Raw genomic sequence first — 17,985 nt, 5'->3', positions numbered from 1 at the left:
AGAAAATATTTTGATCCAAGAGGAGTCGTTCTAGGAAAATCAGACAGATAAATCTTTCAGCTGCAGAATGGAGACATAAATCTGTCCAGTAAACTTGATGATATAAAAGCTATTCTGCCCAGCTGATTCTGCATTTTCACAGGGCAGCAGATGCTTCAACATGCCTAACACTAGAAACCACAAGAAGTCCCACATGAACATTAATGTGTCTTATACAGCATTTACTCATGTGCCTAGTATTCCTTGGACAGGTCATACATCATTAGTCTTTTCACCAGCATATACTGACAAAGGAAAATTCAGTGAGCTCTCAAAACTGGGTGTATGAGCAACTCATGAGGCTGACCACTGCAAGCTACATTTAATAGAATTGTCTACTCAGCACTGAACTTCTCTACCTTCTTTCCTTATTGGGTAGGATCCTGTTTCATTTGATTAAAAGATGAATGTTTAATCCATAAGTACACAAGTGCACTAAAACACAAGTATATTAGAAACTGCACTCAAAGACAGGAGCCTGATGCCTCTCAGAAGTGTGTCCTGACGTTGCAGAATGCATTTGTGTGGGTTATTTAAAATACTTACTAGGATATCATGCAATACAACAACATATTACCAAAATAACACACACAGAGATAATAAAACAATCTAACACACTGAAACACTTTTAAAGAGGGTATTATTTGGAAAACTTGTCATTTTGGTAAAATGCACAGAAATAACTGCACTTTAGAAATTAGCAAACAGTTTCTCTGCATTGGTTATTTTACTCTGTACATACTGATGTGTTGGATCTCACAAGCCTGGCAATAAAATAAATAATAACAGGCTTAGCTTTAAGTAAGCCATATGAGTAAGTATGTTGGGATAGCAGGACTGATATTTGGACAGACCAGACATGACAGTTTGTGTAACTCTGGACACAGAAACAGATTTAGATGGGAGACTCCCAAGCTACTGCCAACTTGAGTCTAAGTCCACAGTAACAACAAGGAACTCTTGGAACAGGATAACCATGTTTCAGTCCTGGCAGCACCACTCCCTATTAGGGGGCTTCCTGTTGACTTTGAAACTCTGCACTGTGCTTCCCTGTATTGTGCAGGTGTCTGTCTCACCTGATGGCTGCATCCCACCTGTACTCCCTGCCTCAGCTTCCCAGATGCTTTCCTGCTGGAAGTGCTCAGGCACTGTGAACTACCTTAGAATCAGAGTGCAAACTGCATCCACCTTCTGAAAATACCCCTATCATTAATATTTTAATCACATATCAAAACATTTTGCCTAGGATGCTTAATTTCAGATTAATTTTTTTATTATATAACTTTGGTGTTAAACAGAATTTTATAATAAATTTTGTAATATTTTTATAGTTTTAATACAATCTTATATTTTTAGTATCATTTCATCATAAAATTTAATACTGATTATCAAAAATACAGCTCTGACTGCAAAAATGCCTCAGTCTCAATAAGAGATAAAAGCTTAGTATTACTGGATTTTACAGAAATTGCTATGTTCTTGTGCCATTTATTCACAAAATGAAGACAAAAGGCAAGTATGTCCTTGAACACTTGGCTGATTGGTGACAGAAAGCTAAATCAGTTAACACAAGAAAGCCAGCACAAGGTGAAGGGGCAAGCTCATTTTTCCATCTGTTTTTATAGAACACACCCTTTGTGAAATGTCACAGTCAAGGACAGTTAAAAATTAATGTCATTCTAATCTTTAAACCCTTTAACTTGTTCAGTTAAATGTGTCAGACAGGAAACCATCCATAAACAAATCTGAGATGTTAAATTACCAAGATAGCTGTGATTTCCTTCTTTGCAAAAACTCATTTCTAGCTACAGTATTATTTCCACTCAAGGAAATCACTCTGCAACGCCAAATATTTTCACACGCATTGAAACATGTAGACTACACAAGACTGCGGATGTTTGCTTTGGCAAAGAACTGAACTTCCTCTGTTTCTCAGAATACAATGTAATTCTCCTCATTTATGTCTTTATTTTTTGTGGGGGGGAACCATCAAAACCTTAAAAATCACATTTTAAAACCACTACAAACTGATTTGCTACCAATATTAATTTCTCCTCTAGAGAAATTAAACAAAAAAAGGCAAAATCAACCTCCAGATTTTCATCTCATATTTGTGAACATCTTTTTTCATTAGAACTATACAATTAACAGAATAAATGAACATTAATAAGAGTGGAAGATGAATAGCAGCAGTGCAGTTCATATTTCTTCTGACAACTTTGTCAATGAATTTGATATGATCAGTGTCATCTTCTCAAGCGACTGCCTTTTGGAAAGTCACTAGACTAAGAATTTCCTACATTATCTTTTTTTTCTCAGTCTCACACCCTGGATTACAGGCTGGATGATTGGCTGATCTGCTTGTCTGTCCTTAAAAATCTCAAAGATATCATGAAGATTTGCAAAATTTATTTTTCATCTTTTTCCATTTTTTTTTTGCCAAAAGGATGTGCTGTAGCCTAAAATCTGTTAGGGCTAGAATGTGGAAGGGAATTCACACAAACATATGACAAGGAGCAAGGAGAACACTACCCTTTCTACTTCCAGTAAGTGGCATACTTTCCTGGAGCTTTTAGGTTTTTCTCTAGACTTAAAATTTTCTTCTGTAGAGATAACCAAGTTAAATTTCTAGTGCTTAGCACTAAGTCACCTTGGCAGTCTTCTCAGTTTTGAGAAAGCCATATCTGATTATTTACAGTGTTCTACATCCTTCTATAAGCCTTCTCCTTCCACAGGCACACAGAATGCCTGGGAAACATGGTTTAGGCAGTAAGTCAAGTGATCCTGATTCCTTTCTGATTCGATGGGTCCATAGAATGGTTTGGGTAGAAGGGACCCTTAACTATGACCTCGTGAGTGCCATGCCTTCACAGTGCCCCTTTCAAAATCCCACTCAAGCCTAGTTCTTTCCAGCACTTATTAATGCCAGCCAAAAGTTTCTGTATCTCCACAACCTAAAAGTACAAAGAGGGGAGAATAGCAAACTGGTACCACAGTGTCAATTAGAAATAATATCAGGACCACAGCATAATATGGGACTACATCAAACTACCCACCACAAGCGTAAAATTTTATTATCCAAAATTACAAATAGATTCTTCTATGAAGACTTGTTAGAGGAATCAATCCATCATGGCACACTGCTTGCTAGCCACTCCTGGAAGCATCAGCAACATAGAGCTGAGCAGGACTCAGGAGCTGTCTACTGGGTCTTAGGAGGTGAGAAATTATATTCTCATTAGGACAGGCATACTGCAAAGAGAGTCAGGCTCTATTTCTCTAAATGACCTATGGCAACTTTAAAGAGGATGGTGCCAGACTCTTTACTGTGGTGTCCTGTGACAGGAGGAGGAGCAATGGCCATAAAGTAAAACACTCAAAGTTGTGCCTCAGAGTGAGGAAGAACTTCTTTACCTTGAGAGTGACAGAACACTGGAACAGGTTGTCCAGGGAGGTTGTGGAGTCTCCCTGTCTGGGACAGAACCTTTCTGGACATGTTCCTGTGTAACCTGCTCTAAGGGACCCTGCCTTGGCAGGGGAGTTGGACTGGATGATCTCCAGATGTCCCTTCCATCCCTAAGAATTCCACAGTTCTGTGAAAAATAGCTTAAAGTAACAGAGAACAATTTTTATTATACCCACGATATTTTTCCTTATTTTCTTATTTGGCTAAAAAATGACTATGCTAATAAGCCATAAAATTAAAGCTGATTGACACAGCGCACATTTACTTCATTAATTTTTCTATTCTGTAATTTTTTTACCTTTTTAATTTAGGAACTGTGCAAGGTGGAGTTAGAAGCAAAGTCTGAAAAGTGATGCAAACCCAGTTTCTAAATTAAGCACAGTGCTAGGGTCATTTTTCATCACCCATTGAATGCCAGCTCTTCAGAAGTCTCGCTCCTCAAAATGATCTTTGTCTATTAACTTCCCCTAAATACCATGCCCAACAAAGCCTCATAATTACTTGACACATACTTTCTTCTTTAATGAGAGTTAAAGCTTACTATGACATCAGCCTGTTCTATTTGTCTGAGACTTGCAAGCCAGATGAAGTTTACTTACTGAGCACTGCAACCCTGCCAAAATTCAGGGCTGCATAGAACAGTATGTTCCGGCCCCAGCGTCTTGCCAGTTCTCAATGAAGTGCTTGACAGAGACCACATGTGGAGGTCAAGTGATGCTATCATGATCTCACCAGATGGTAAGTTGTGGTATCATTCCCAAGGCAGGTAGTATAGTCTGTTCAGAAACAGTTGGCAGGTGAACCATGAACTCACAGCCAGAAGCAACTGGATTATTGCAAAAGATCAAGAACGCTATTGATGCTGGCAAAAAGACTATTCCAAGAATTTTTCTTGCACATAATTCAAAGATTCAACTCTCAAGACATATGTTTCTTGAAAAAAAAAATGGAAGTCCTCCTGCCAAACAAATCTTGCACTTTTGCATGATTATTATGTTCTGTACGTTAAATTGTAATATAAAGACCCTGTAAGCTCACCTTGCTTGTGTTCTTGCATATATATTAACCATCATCAGGTCACTCCAACTTTGATGTCAATTCAGACCTTATAGGTTAGAGTGCAGGACTGGACTTTTCAGAAGACAACAGGAAAGCAGATCATGGAAGAACCTTACAAAATTTTATAATTACATTCTCCAACCTCTCTAAAGTAACAGCCTGTCCAAGTCAAATTGTGAAGCAGTCAGCATTTCACAAAGTCCAGCCCTCAGTTAGAGGTAAGCAATTTAAATCACCATTGCTTCTATTTCCCAGACAAAGTTGTAAAAACACTCTTTCTTAAACTGCAAAATAGCCACACATTGGATTTCTCTCACAATGTAAAAAGACATAATTTTAAAGCAGATTTCAAAATTTTATATTCTTCTGGTGCAAAACCTATTATTTGACTGTGAACATTATCTGAATAAAAATTCTCAAAGGGGTGTTGCAAAATGAGTCTTAGCTCCAACTGCACTTCTGAGAGGCTGTACCTTCTCAATAACACAAAAACCTCTGCTGAAATTCTGAGCTAACATCCTAGTTCCTACTGGCCAAGCTTCAGGAAAAAGTATAACCAATTGTAGTTAATCGCTTCTTGACTGAGAAAGCTTAGACTCCTTTTAAATAATTCATCACACTGTGACACTTTACCCTATTTAAAATCAAAAAAGGAAAAAAGAGTTGAAAGAAAAGGAGGGATAAAAAAGCTGCTAGAAAATAAGTTGGCTGCCTAAAGTTATTAAAATGCTTTCTACAACTTTTTTTTTTTTTTTTTTTTCAATGAGACACATGCTATTAGTGAATAAATGTGCAGCAACATGAGTTGAGCATTAGGTGCAATAAAGAGGATGGGTAGCAATTTGGACTGAAACAACAGAATTTCCTGAGAGGTACAGAGAAGAAAATTCCATAATACAGTATTAAAATACAACATACTCTTAAACTAATACTCTCTGGAGATTTTGAGAAAGTAGTCACTACACTGCATGTATCATTTAAGCTGTAGTTTTTAATAACTACTTTAAAAGAATTAATGTGTTTAAGTGTGCATACACCAGAATTAATTTTTGGAGCTGTTTCTATCATAAGAAGAAGTACAAATTACTCCCTTTCTCTAGAGGCTTTTTTTAGCCTTGCTAAATTTTATGCTTTACATGACAGCAAGATAAGCCTTCAGCCATCATTGCACTTTACTCTTTTCTTTTAATTTGGGTCTGCATCATTTATCCAAACCAAAGTGCAGCTGTTAGCTAAATTAAGCATCCAAACTGCACAGCAAACATTATCTGATGTGCTGTCAGATGGCTTTATGTTTGCCATCTGATTATTGTTTTGTAAGACATGAACAAGTCTAGATATTTCTCATTCAGATAACTGAATGTCATGCTTAAAGCTCTTTAAAAAATGAACAAAACACCTTCCAAGTGGAAATTAAATGCCAAGTTTTGATTTCTTAGTCATTTACCATGGTACAGTCATTTTAAAGACCACAGATTTCTTTTACGACTCACTCTTGTTTCTGCTAATTGGTTCTGTACACCTTGATAATGGTTTCTACTGTAAGATAGCACTAGTCAGGTTCAGTGGAAATATGAACTACCTAAAACTTTCCAGGTTTATGATTTGTTAGAGAGACTATTGTTTCTATAATACTTAATATATGTCATCACAAAATTTTACGTCTGTGAAGGGCAGTAGTTTGTGACTGCTTTTTTGACGAGGCCATTAAGTGAAAGTCATTAAGAAAAGCTCCTCCCTTATACAGTCTTAAAAAAAATATTGCCTGATCCTTCAAGCAAAAGTGAATAGACAGAGGGAACACCTAAAGATTGACTATCTCCTGAGCAGAGATATCATAATTTTCTAGGTAAAACAGTATCCCCATCAATGCACAAGAAGTGTCTCAACAGCTCCTTCCTCAGAGGACATGCAATCTAGAGACTATACCTGGCATGCACCTGTATCTGATACTGATTTGACATGCAAAGGGATCCCATCTTCCATGTTGCTTTTTATTTCATCAGTGAAAGGCACGTGCCCTGTAGAGTGCACTGGACATCACCGATACAGCTCCCAGCCACCTGTAAGATGAGCTGTATAAGTAAAAAATGTATACCAGGCCAGTTGCTTTAGGGTTCATGGTGCAAAATTCTTATTGGTCCTATGATTTACTGGCAAAACTTCCAATTTCATTCTCTGAATGCGGTTTTGCACTTAAGAGCAAAAACCAGAGAGACTGGTGACTGGGAATAGCAATCAGAGGCAGCTGTTTCTGTTTTTAATGGGAAACATGTTTTTCTGGTCATCAAATTACCACTGATAAGAAGACTTAGTGAAGTCATTGTGAATGCTGCCAGTGACTTTTCTGGAGTGATATCAGATTGTATGAGACAATTATTTGGGTACAACTCTCTTCAGTACTCTCCAAAAATAGCTGCATGTGTTAGGTTAAGGGTTCTGCTCAGGCTTCTTTATTAGACTGTGGCAGGTACCTACAGGACACTGTACTAAACTACTCCACACCTTTAATCACCCTTGATGTCCTTCCACAAGTCTCATCCTATTCTGTAATATTCTTCTGAAACAAGGGGAACACTGTTGCTGTATTTAAGATGGCATTAAAAAAAGCTCATAATGTAGTGGTGTAATAAAACTATCTTTTTACTCTTTTTTCTTCTCCTAAAATGCTCTGAATCTGATTTGTGTTTTTGATAGCTATTGAGCTTTGAGATGACTTTTTTAAAACAAAAACGTCTTGTGATTCTAAGATCTTCCTTCCTAATCAGTTACTGCCAGCTGAGAGATCAGTATCTTACAAGGGAGAATTCCGAGTGGCCTTTTCTCATGTGTGCCACTTCACCCTTCCCCACACTGAATTTAGATACTTTCATCTGCAAGCACTCCCAGCATTCAGCCTCATAACGTCTTTCAACTGTTGCTCTTCCTACTCAGCCTTGTCCCTTGCTATCCAGATAACTCAAGTAGGAGCAACAAAATTTCTCACTTTACTGTTCCTTTTCCAGGTCATTTCTTAATATCATCATGGATGACCAAATACTCCGCAGCTGCTGCAACATTTCACCACTAGATGAGCAGATCATTTAGTCCTAACCTGAAACCTCTCTTATCTTTTCCTTAGTGCCTGTTATTTAAGAGTAAGATGACCTGAGAACTGAGACTTGGTTTCCTTTTGAAATTCTTGATGAGGGAATTTGGAAGCTTTGTGGAAACCCAGCCTGTATCAACCAGATCACATCCATCTGTTTGCTAAATGCATCAAGAGCAATGTAATGGAGTTGTAAAGCAGGGTTTCTCTTTTATTAAAGCTACATTTACCTATTTGCTATCTTTACAAAGATGACAACTGGTTAAATTCTCTATTATATTTCTAGTAATTTTTCCAGTATATAAACCACCTAAGGAGGCTTTTCTATTTTTCTGTTTCTCTTACACCTTCCAAACAGCAGCTGTATCTTTCACCCATTTTCTCTGAATTTTCTTAATGGAAACCCAGAATGGGGCATTGGCAGCAATTAGCAGTATTATGCAATAATTATTTTTCTCTATTTCTTTGCTCCACATAGTAGAGAGACCTACTACAGACACAGTTATTTTACACAATCTGTCCTATTTCAGACAGCAGTGCAGTCTCTGGTGCATCATTTTTAGAATACCTCACACAGCTTCTGCTCAGACAAAGGAGCTACAGCACGCTCCTCAGACAAAGAGCTGGAGCACTCCTTATCTCTGTTATTGGACAAGCTTGATGGTCATTACCTGTCTGTGCCAGCAGCCTTAACCTGTGAAAAGTGTAAAGCCAAGTTTAACTGTTTTACCATCTCAGACTAACAGGCAACTCTCTGGCCAAAGAGTAAGATAAAATAGATTATTTGTCTATGGTTCTATGAACAGAGCAAAAAGACCCCATGTTACCCATAGACTCTCAACATCTGTAGAAATGCATAAATGAAATAAATTATCTTCTAACTAAATTGTCAGGAAGAAAAGCACAAAAAAAAAAAAAAAAAAACATTAAAAGTCAGATACTAAAAGCCTAATGGAAAATTTATGTAATTACCATGCACTATTTACAGCCTGGTACATCCAAAATAAGCAATTGCTACACAAATTTGATGTGAAACACAGAAACAAATAAAACAGATATAATCTCCATTCTTAATTGGTTTATCAATAATTATTTGTTTATCTGTATCAACAGAGAGAGACACACAGCTCCTCTTTGATCTTATCAAAATACTGCCCCATGCCAATTGTCTAAGAAGTCCTCAGCCCTTTAATTTGGTATCACACAGCAGTAAAAGGTGCACCCCAGCACCCCATATCCAAACTCTAATACAAAAAACTAGCTTCCTTCTTTAAGGCTTACATAATTTGGGCATTTGAAAGTGTTCCAGATAAAGAATATCTTTAATAAGGACTCAATATCCCTGTCCTCATCCCAAAAATGCTGTTGAGAGATATCACATATTGCCTGAGAATTCTAACAAGTCTGCCACAAAGATTGGAGAAGATCACAGCTAACACTCATGATATCCTCAGTTAATGAACAAATGCAAAGACACTTTAAAAATAGCATGAAGCATTCACATTTCAGGCCTCTGTGCAAGGAAAGAAAATCTAAATCAGAACAATTGAAAAGGCATATAAACCCAGTCATTAATTAACTTTAAATCATTTAAACAACATTTAAAACAAATTAAAAAGTAATTCAAGTGTTCTCCCTCCTCCTTCTGAATAAATCCTGCTTTCACATCCTCAGGGAACTTATAAAAACCTGAGAAGTGACCTAGAAGATACAGTAGGTTGTAGAAATAAGAGGCACGTTTTGAAAAACAGATTTTTCCTACAGCATAATCTGATTCATTGCATCCTTCCTCAGAATGTGAAAAAAAATGTATCTGTTATTCTCAAAGGAGACTTCTGGATGCTCCACAGAATAGAAAAAAAAACCACAAAGCAAAACAAAAATACATTCACAGAACACTTAAGGGAGAAAGGAAATGTGTCATAAGAAAAAGGTTGAGAAGACCTCACCCAGAAGACCTTTGAGTCAAGAGAAACCTCCCTTCCTCTCTAAAAGATGATAAAAAAAGCATGCATTCATATCTTGTTGATTTCTAGTAGACATTTCTGGTTTAGGTGTAACCTATGAAAGGGAGATAAGTAATCTGAAGCCATCCACCCTTTCATTGGATTCTGGGTTTCTTATTAAAATAGAATACATCTGTTCCATGTCCCCATGAACTGCCCATCACCTTGCACCTTATACAGAAGTAGTGATATAAAGTACAAGGTAGAAAGGAAGAAAATACCCATAGCATAAACGATATGGGTATATCCTGCTGCAGTACAAAAATCAAACCCCTCCTTCAAGCCTGACTGCCATACTTTCTACAAAAAATAGCATCTACCACCCAGATAAATCTAAACTAATTTGAAACTCTTCCTCTTGAGACACTGATCTGAAATTTGGACAATAATACATTACAGCACAAAAGAGGAAGCAGAAGAAAAGAAGTGGTACGAGTACTGTGCTTCTAGAGGTGATGTTAATTAAGTGGGTTTTAGACAGCTGGCTACAATAAATCTCAGTTCAGTGAGAAGCTGTGGTAGGTGCTCTCATTCAGCTGTGATCCTTCTGTCCCTCAGCTTCCCACAACTGCAGGGCCTGCTGCTATCATGCTTCTCTTACAAAGGACGATTCTCATAGTCAAAGAAAATCTGTGAGGAAAAAAGGCTGTCATCCACACAAACACAGGTTCTTCCTAAAGACTCTACTGTTTCTCAGAGGGAAAGCCAACTGCAGGAGTCTTATTATTTGAAATATCAGATTTATTAGAAATACCCAGGGACAAAGCAGATTCAAGACTCACAGGCACACAGACAGAGAGCTCTACTGGTGGCATCCATACTGACACGGATGTACATGGCAAGAACTCACTCTACACTGCTCTACGGGATGTGTGCCCATGGCTTCAAGGCTTCATTTGCAGCCACAGGGAAATAGGTGATTTTGAAAACCTGAGGAGAACAACAGTAACAGTGTGATTTCGTATCAATCAAGATTATCCTTGCAGCCTGCTAACCACAAATCCGTGGCAATAGATTATAAAGAAGTAAGGTGGATGAGTGGTTATCACTTTGTGCAAACATGCATGAAAGATAACTCTGCAAAAACCCTGCTGTGCTGGGGGGACATTAGCGGAAGAAATGCTTGCTTTGCTCAGATTTTTGAATTAACAACCTCAATTTAAACTCCTTTGGTGACAGAAGGTGGCACACTGAAAAATAATACAATATTAAAATCACAGTGGCCAGATACTGAGTTGCTGAGCAACCAGACGTAGCTTCTGACATCTTAAAAGTTCAAAAAACATCAAGCTCCAAAATCAGCTTCCTAATTATGGACAGCTGAGCTAACCATTTCTAAAAATCTTGGCCACTGTTTTAAAATATATGTTATTTCTAAGGAAGATTATGAGTCATAGTTCCCAGCAGCTTCCAAGTCCATACCTGTAGCATACACAGATACACATGGGAAATTTAAGAACTGAAAATTCAGGGACTGATTCTAAAAATTTGGATGAGTCTACAGGTCAATAACACTTTGAAAAAAAATTTAGTCTGTTAATTATGATTTCAATTTTAAAATATTCCTACATTATTGCCTCTACTTTATTTTTACTGCTTGAAGATTATTCCGTGGTTCTTGCTGGGAGAATGAATCCCAGGTATGTTTTCACTACATGCTGTACTCATTTTCAGAGTAATTTCAAGTGTTTCAGGGCTGCCTGTAGACAGGTACAAATTCAATGGCTTCCAGAAAGGACATTTCATTGGAGTATTCTTCCTCCTTTTGACCCGCTTGCTAACAACCTCAACCAAACAGGGAGGACCTAAGGTTTCAATCCCTGGTGTATTCTATTTATATTGGTTTACATAAAAAGGATAAATAGTACTGTAACACAAATTCTGCTGTGAGAAAGGCAACCTTAGCAAAAGCATGAAAATGCTACTAAATGGATAGGATGCCTAACCCAGGGTCCTGCCAGCTCTGCAGCACTCCTATGAAAGACTGCCAGCAGTATCAGTGCACTTTCAAGTGCAATATGCACTGGCAGCATACTTTGGGAGAGAGGAGAGGATGGGGAGAGGATGGGGAGAGGGGAGAGAAGGAAAAGGAAAAGGAAAAGGAAAAGGAAAAGGAAAAGGAAAAGGAAAAGGAAAAGGAAAAGGAAAAGGAAAAGGAAAAGGAAAAGGAAAAGGAAAAGGAAAAGGAAAAGGAAAAGGAAAAGGAAAAGGAAAAGGAAAAGGAAAAAACACCATCCTATGTGGTGGCCAGTGTAAGAGATCATCAACTAAGATGGCAAAATCCTAGCAATTACTGAAAATATCTTCTACATAAGCCAGACATTTGGCAAATTTTTAGTGTATCTTACTTTCTCCAGGAAAGATATGAAAATCTCATTTACATTTGTTCACATAATGATTCTCTTAAAGCCAAACTTCTCATTTAGGCATAGAATTGGTTTATTTTAACTATGGGCAATGGGGGAGAGAAAACTGCCAGAAATGATGAGAGTAAGCCTGTGGATCTCTTTTGGCTCTCTTGCCTTTTTGTTCAGGTGAGTAACACTCTTCAATAAATATGTTATAATTGGTGAGAAAATATTAGCCTTGATCAAACACTGAGTGCAAGTATTCTGCTCTAAAATATGGTCGTGACCAATAATTCAGAGTCAACAATGGTCCTCAGCAACCCAATTTTGAGATCTAAATGGAGAAAAGAGGAATGTAAGAAGCAGGATAAAACTTCACAGCATGCTATATACATTAGTATGTCTATAGCAACATACAGGAGACTACACAAACATGTAAAAAAGCCTGAAAGTTGTGTTGGTTTATAATACAAACTTCTAAAAGTGTGAGTCCCGTTTTTCACCTGCACTAAAAACATCAACACATTATTTTTATTTAAGCCCACTGTCTTGCCACATAACAACTAAAATTAAAGTCTATGACACAAATGGAAGAATACTGTATCTGGTATATAATTCTATTGTTCTATTAGTACAGGAATTTGACTGGCTAGTAAAAAAAAATCCCTGATGCCTCCTGTTAGATTACAGGGCTTCTGTTCTGGAAACGGTAGCAGCTGAAATAACACACAGCTCCTTTATCACAATCTCATGAAGGCACTGAAGAGTTCTCATCTAACTCTGTGTTGCCTCCAAAAAACCCCCATGAACTTCTGAATAAACCATTGCATTTTATAGACAAAGCTCTTGAAGAAAAGCCCAAGGCCAACTTTATCACAACCCTCACTCGTTTCTGCATTTCCGCATACATGTTAAAAAAACTAAAAAAGTAATTATTCCCATAAACTAATCTGCCAGTGCACAATACTCTTGACTTCCTAGAAACTCAAATAACTCAAGTTCACTGTTCTTTCAGGTTCTTCCAAAAGGGTATTTTTTTCCAAGAAAAATACATTTCTTTTATGCATTTCTTTTAGAGAGAGATAATTGATCAAGTGTCTTAAGGAGATGCCTGTAATTCCGTCAGATTTCACCTGTGGCTTTTCTCTGTGCACTCTGTCTACAATGTCATACTCATACAGGTCTTCTCTTATATTTTTTTGATATGGTGCATGCTTTTTTGGGGGTGGGGGGGCCAGAAATTCTGCAAGCACATCTCCTGGAGTGCTGTGAGAGACAATAGAGACTGCACAGGGTGTTCAGTTTTAACTCAGCCCTACATTGTTCTGCTCTGCTCTTCAGATTGTGTGGGCTCTGTGTTGCACCTTAAGAAAGGAGAGGACCTCCTTGCTTCACAAGCATCAAACCTTCTGGATTTTTTTCTGGAACTGTTATATACCCTAACCTGTTGAAGATTACTTTTTCAAGTGACTTCCCATTATTCCTAATGGCACCATTTGGAGGATGTTTAAGAAAAAACAGGGGTGAAGTGTCCAGAGAAGAAATCTGTACACTCATTTCCTTGATTCTGCATTCCTTTGCAAACTACTTAGTGCATATGTTCAGCACACTCTGAACAGAAATTAATATTTTCTAGGGTAGATTTAAAACATTTACAGAGGGAACATTACCTTTAAATAGACATGGAAAACTAATGTTGTTGCATCAAAAAATAAATAAAGTTACTGCAGGAGCCTTATCCACAAGGAGATAAATGATCCTAAGCTCTACAGGAACAAAAACTGTAAGACTGTAAAATATATTGCAGTGAGTCACCTATGCAGAAAAGTGAATGGAGAAAATCTAAATGTACAGCATAAACTAAAACACCCCAGTCTTCCTACACATGGAAATTTCTGTTTGGGACCCCTAGGCAGGGAGATAAGATATATATATAACCCCACAGAATCATCTATGCCTGGAACATAACAATGGGTTAAAAATAACAGGCTGATTGGGTTGGAAAGTTACAGGTGTTCATAACAGCTACAATACTTTATTTCCTACACAATTTCATGGAACCAGACAGCTAAAAAAGAAAAAACCTTCTGAAAGTTCAGAGTACCACCTTTTCATCTTCTATTAGTGTGCTAGCTTCACTGGAAATAAACATGTTCCCCTTTTGCAGGATCTTCCTGTTAGTAACAGTCGCACATAAATAAAGTTTTCTAAACAAACATCTTATCTTTTTATGGAAGGAAGTCCATTAATAAGGAATTGACGTCCTTCCTTGAAAAAAAAGATCAGTGCTAATTCTTTCCCATAAACTAAAGAAATAAACTTACACCCAGAGATTTTTTACTCTATTTTCACAGCAAACTGGCTTGTCTGCACGTAGATAAAATGGAACTATTTGGGTTTTCTTATAAACAATATCTCCATTGCTACTTTGCCCCATAATACTGAATAATTAATTTCATTCCTCAGTTTTTGATTGCTTCATGGAACTCGTGCTTTATTTCAATTCTACTGCATTCCTGTTAAAAGTAAATGGCAGCATCTGAGCAACATTCAGGCTGGGAGATTCAGAAACACAGCATAACTTTCTAACATTTTGACCTATGCCATCATTTCCAGAAAGATGTCCTTTACTCAACAAATGCAGCCAAATGTACTCTACCACCTCTACTGTGGTGTGGTCTTCACCAACTTCATCAGCTACACAGGACATTTCTTTTGCCTAAAATGAAATTTGTTACAGAAAATCCTCTGACACAACCTTCATCTGCTTCCCTTCTTCAACATAACTTTTCCTTCAGACTAAGAGAATTTGAAGTTGATACTGTACTTTATACCTCTTGTATAAAAAAATACAGATTTTTCTACAAATGGCTTCAGAAAACCAGCATTTTAACCTGTTTCTAACATGCTGAAAATAGAAATGTTAGTATGTTTAAGGAGAGTTCAGATTTGCAGTGTTATTGTACATAACAATTTAGAATCTCAATGCCATACTGCAGGGAGATCAGCCAAAGAGAATGGCAGAACTATGCAGTCTGTGATTACCATACTTACACAAACTTAGGAGTTATAATGCCATAGTATTTTTGTGTGAAAAGATCTATTTACCTTAAACACATTAACTCTGGGGGACGCAAGAAACCTGCATAAAAATATTTACATAGGAATTTCAAAAGGAAATTTTAACGGGAAAAGTGCAAAAGTGTTGCTAGAAAAGTGCTTTTATTTCTCTTTAGCTATATCCACAAATTAGTGCTATTTCAAAGGCATCTATACCAATTTTGAAAGACAAAACACTACTATGTTCCAGCAATCATACTTAGATAACCTAAGAATGTGAAAATAAAATCCACAATACTTTAACAAGAGCGTGCATCAACTCTTCTTAGAGAATGCTTCACTTGAGAAGGTGTTTAACATGTCTTAATGCAGATAAATAGGAGTTAGACCAAACACCAGGCTCCTCCTCTACTTTCTCTGTAGTGAACTCGAAGATTCCTTTCTGACTCCATTTTGCACTAGGATAGTTTGCTTTCCAAAGATCAGTCTGCTGTAGAGGCAACAAGCCCTAAGCAGGTAGGAGTCACTGCACATTACACAGCTTTGGTGATACTGGTTCCCTGCACTCTTCTTTGGCATCCCTGTATAACTTTACAAGCTGATTTCTACGGTTTACATTTAGACCATAATACTACTAGTGGCTGGTGGAACCAGAAGACTTCATGTGCTTCTGCAGGTTTAGTAACACACCCCTGAGTGTCACTATAAAAGCAAGAGCAATTTCCTCTTCCCTTAGCTCTATTCTTTTCAAAGGCTTAGGTCCTCAGAAAGGTTTCCCCCCATTTCTGTTTCATTCTCCATAATGTACAGCGGAACAGTGACCTTTTATAAAAGCAAAACCAGAGCACTGCTTTAAAAGGTCACATGGCACAACTCAGAAAACAGAGCAGATATTCTGCTATCCCATGGCAGCACTGGAGACAGGGATACAAGTGCTAGCCTGACAAGTATCTAGACAGAACAGTGTGCTGAAGGTTTTAGTGTTGTGTTAGAACTCTCACTCATTCTCCAGGACTGCCCTGGTCAGTAAGGATACCTAATACAATTTCCAGCTTTTCTACCTTAATTTTTCTTTACTCTCCTTCTCTAAGCATATTGCTTTACAAAACTTTCCTGTTTTAGAATGATTCTTTACAGGGCAGAAAGCTTGGGGCAGTCTCAACAGAGCTCAGTAAAAGTGTACTAAGACTTTCTATAATTTTATCTCGTAAGATGGAGTTTTGTCAGCTGTAGCTAATGGCTAACCTGTGAACGGCTTTAGGACTGCTGAGTGAATGGATGGCACCCAGCACAGCAAACAAAGGAGCCCATCCAGCTGTGTCACTGTTACCTGTGCTGCTGTCCTCTCCTGTCCCCTCACCTCCGCGTTCGGCAGTACCGGTGGAGCTGCAACTGGTGGAGGAGGTGCTCTGCGCTTTTTCCCTTCTGGGTTTGCTGTCATTCCAGAGATGTTTCCGAGGGACAGTGATGAACCCAGGCTACTGGAACGAGAATTCACCGAAGGGGAATTTGGTGCTGTGGAAAAACCCTGTAAATGGATTAACATCTTGGATTAACATCACTCTCCAAAAACAATGGGAAAGAAAGAAGAAAAACAAGACACATCTGGTTACCGTTTAAACAACGATATGAATAATCATGTATGTTCTTCTGCCAAACCTGCTGAATTGCAAATTCTAACTTCTGGAAACTTCCAAAGGTCAACTGGAACAAAGCTTACAGGCAGTATTAATAAGACAGGAGGCATGATAAGCACCTACTGTGGTTTAACAGTAGTATTGATGGGAACACTGCTGCTGCTTGCTATTTAAAATATAAAGTTCACATCAAGACACATAATTACCGTTACCCAAATGCATTTGCAGTTGCATTTAAATTACAAGTGCTACACATTTCTGGAAGAAAGATTTACTCTTAAACGAGAACACTGTATTAATAAAATGCTGTCAGTGTCTCAGGCTTGTCTATTTTGTTATCAATCTGCCTGATTTACCGGAGTCTTCTCTGCAGATTTACATAAGAGAAATTCTGCTACCATTAAACTGTTTCCAATTTACATGCACAATCAAGCATAACCACTTACAACTTATTGAAAACAACCATTTAACTTGGTGAGAAGAAGTGCTACTGACAGGCATCACTCTGGTTTCTACCAGGCCCAGATGAAAAGAGAAACAGAAAACTACTTCAGTAATTCCTTACTGCAAAAAATTACCTTAGTTCTCATTGAAAACTGAGTAAAATCAATGGAAAAAGTTTAATGGATTTCAGAATCTTAACACATTTTTATATTAATATACAAACAGAAACATATACAGTCACATAGTAGGAAATCAACAAATATGAAAGATTAGAACTAGGACCGCTTTAAAATGTGCATTTTAACTTTACTTTTTACTCTTAAATTCAATATTTCTTTTTTTACTCTGCTAATAAAAATCTTGCAAAAACTTTTCCTTCAAAATCTGAGTCACCTTCTCCTTTTTTTAATTAAGAAAATCTTCCATATTAAATTGAAGATTTTAATTTTAATTAAGTTATTTGACTGTAAATTCTTCCCAGAAATATCTTCTGTGGAATCACCACTGATACCACTTCACCATGACCTGGAGCTGAATAGCTCTTCTGGAAACATAGACTGATGAGCATGGTTGATAATGCTGTTCTTATCACAACAGAACATGCTACCACAATTTTGCAAAACTCTCCCATAGAGGACATAAAGCTCTCTGGTGGAATTTTGTCCAAAACCACAGAATACATACTGGCAGGAAACTTACAGGCCACCCCAAATGCCATTACTTTAAAAAACCCCTAAAATTCTTTCCACAGGTGCCAAGTGCAAGCTTAGGTAAAAAAATGAAAACACAGGGCAGCAAACTTAAAAACACAATTAATTTACTTTTAGGATCATTCAGG

At 37.5% G+C, this 17,985-nt stretch overlaps 1 protein-coding gene across 15 annotated transcripts in view; it reads right to left on the bottom strand.

Moving 5' to 3' along the window:
- Positions 1-17,985, bottom strand: part of COBL (cordon-bleu WH2 repeat protein) — a 155,747-nt gene that overhangs the window by 56,870 nt on the left and 80,892 nt on the right. For all 15 annotated transcript variants that reach the window (XM_056483122.1, XM_056483123.1, XM_056483130.1 and 12 more), the window contains one exon: positions 16,397-16,594. In XM_056483122.1, the coding sequence (XP_056339097.1) occupies positions 16,397-16,594 (198 nt within the window). The remainder of the gene's footprint in view (positions 1-16,396; positions 16,595-17,985) is intronic.

Source organism: Oenanthe melanoleuca, chromosome 2, assembly GCF_029582105.1.
Source record: "Oenanthe melanoleuca isolate GR-GAL-2019-014 chromosome 2, OMel1.0, whole genome shotgun sequence".
In the NCBI taxonomy this organism is placed as follows: Eukaryota; Metazoa; Chordata; class Aves; order Passeriformes; family Muscicapidae; genus Oenanthe; species Oenanthe melanoleuca.
Note: the sequence above shows the minus strand (reverse complement) of the source record. Positions and strands in the feature narration are given on the sequence as shown.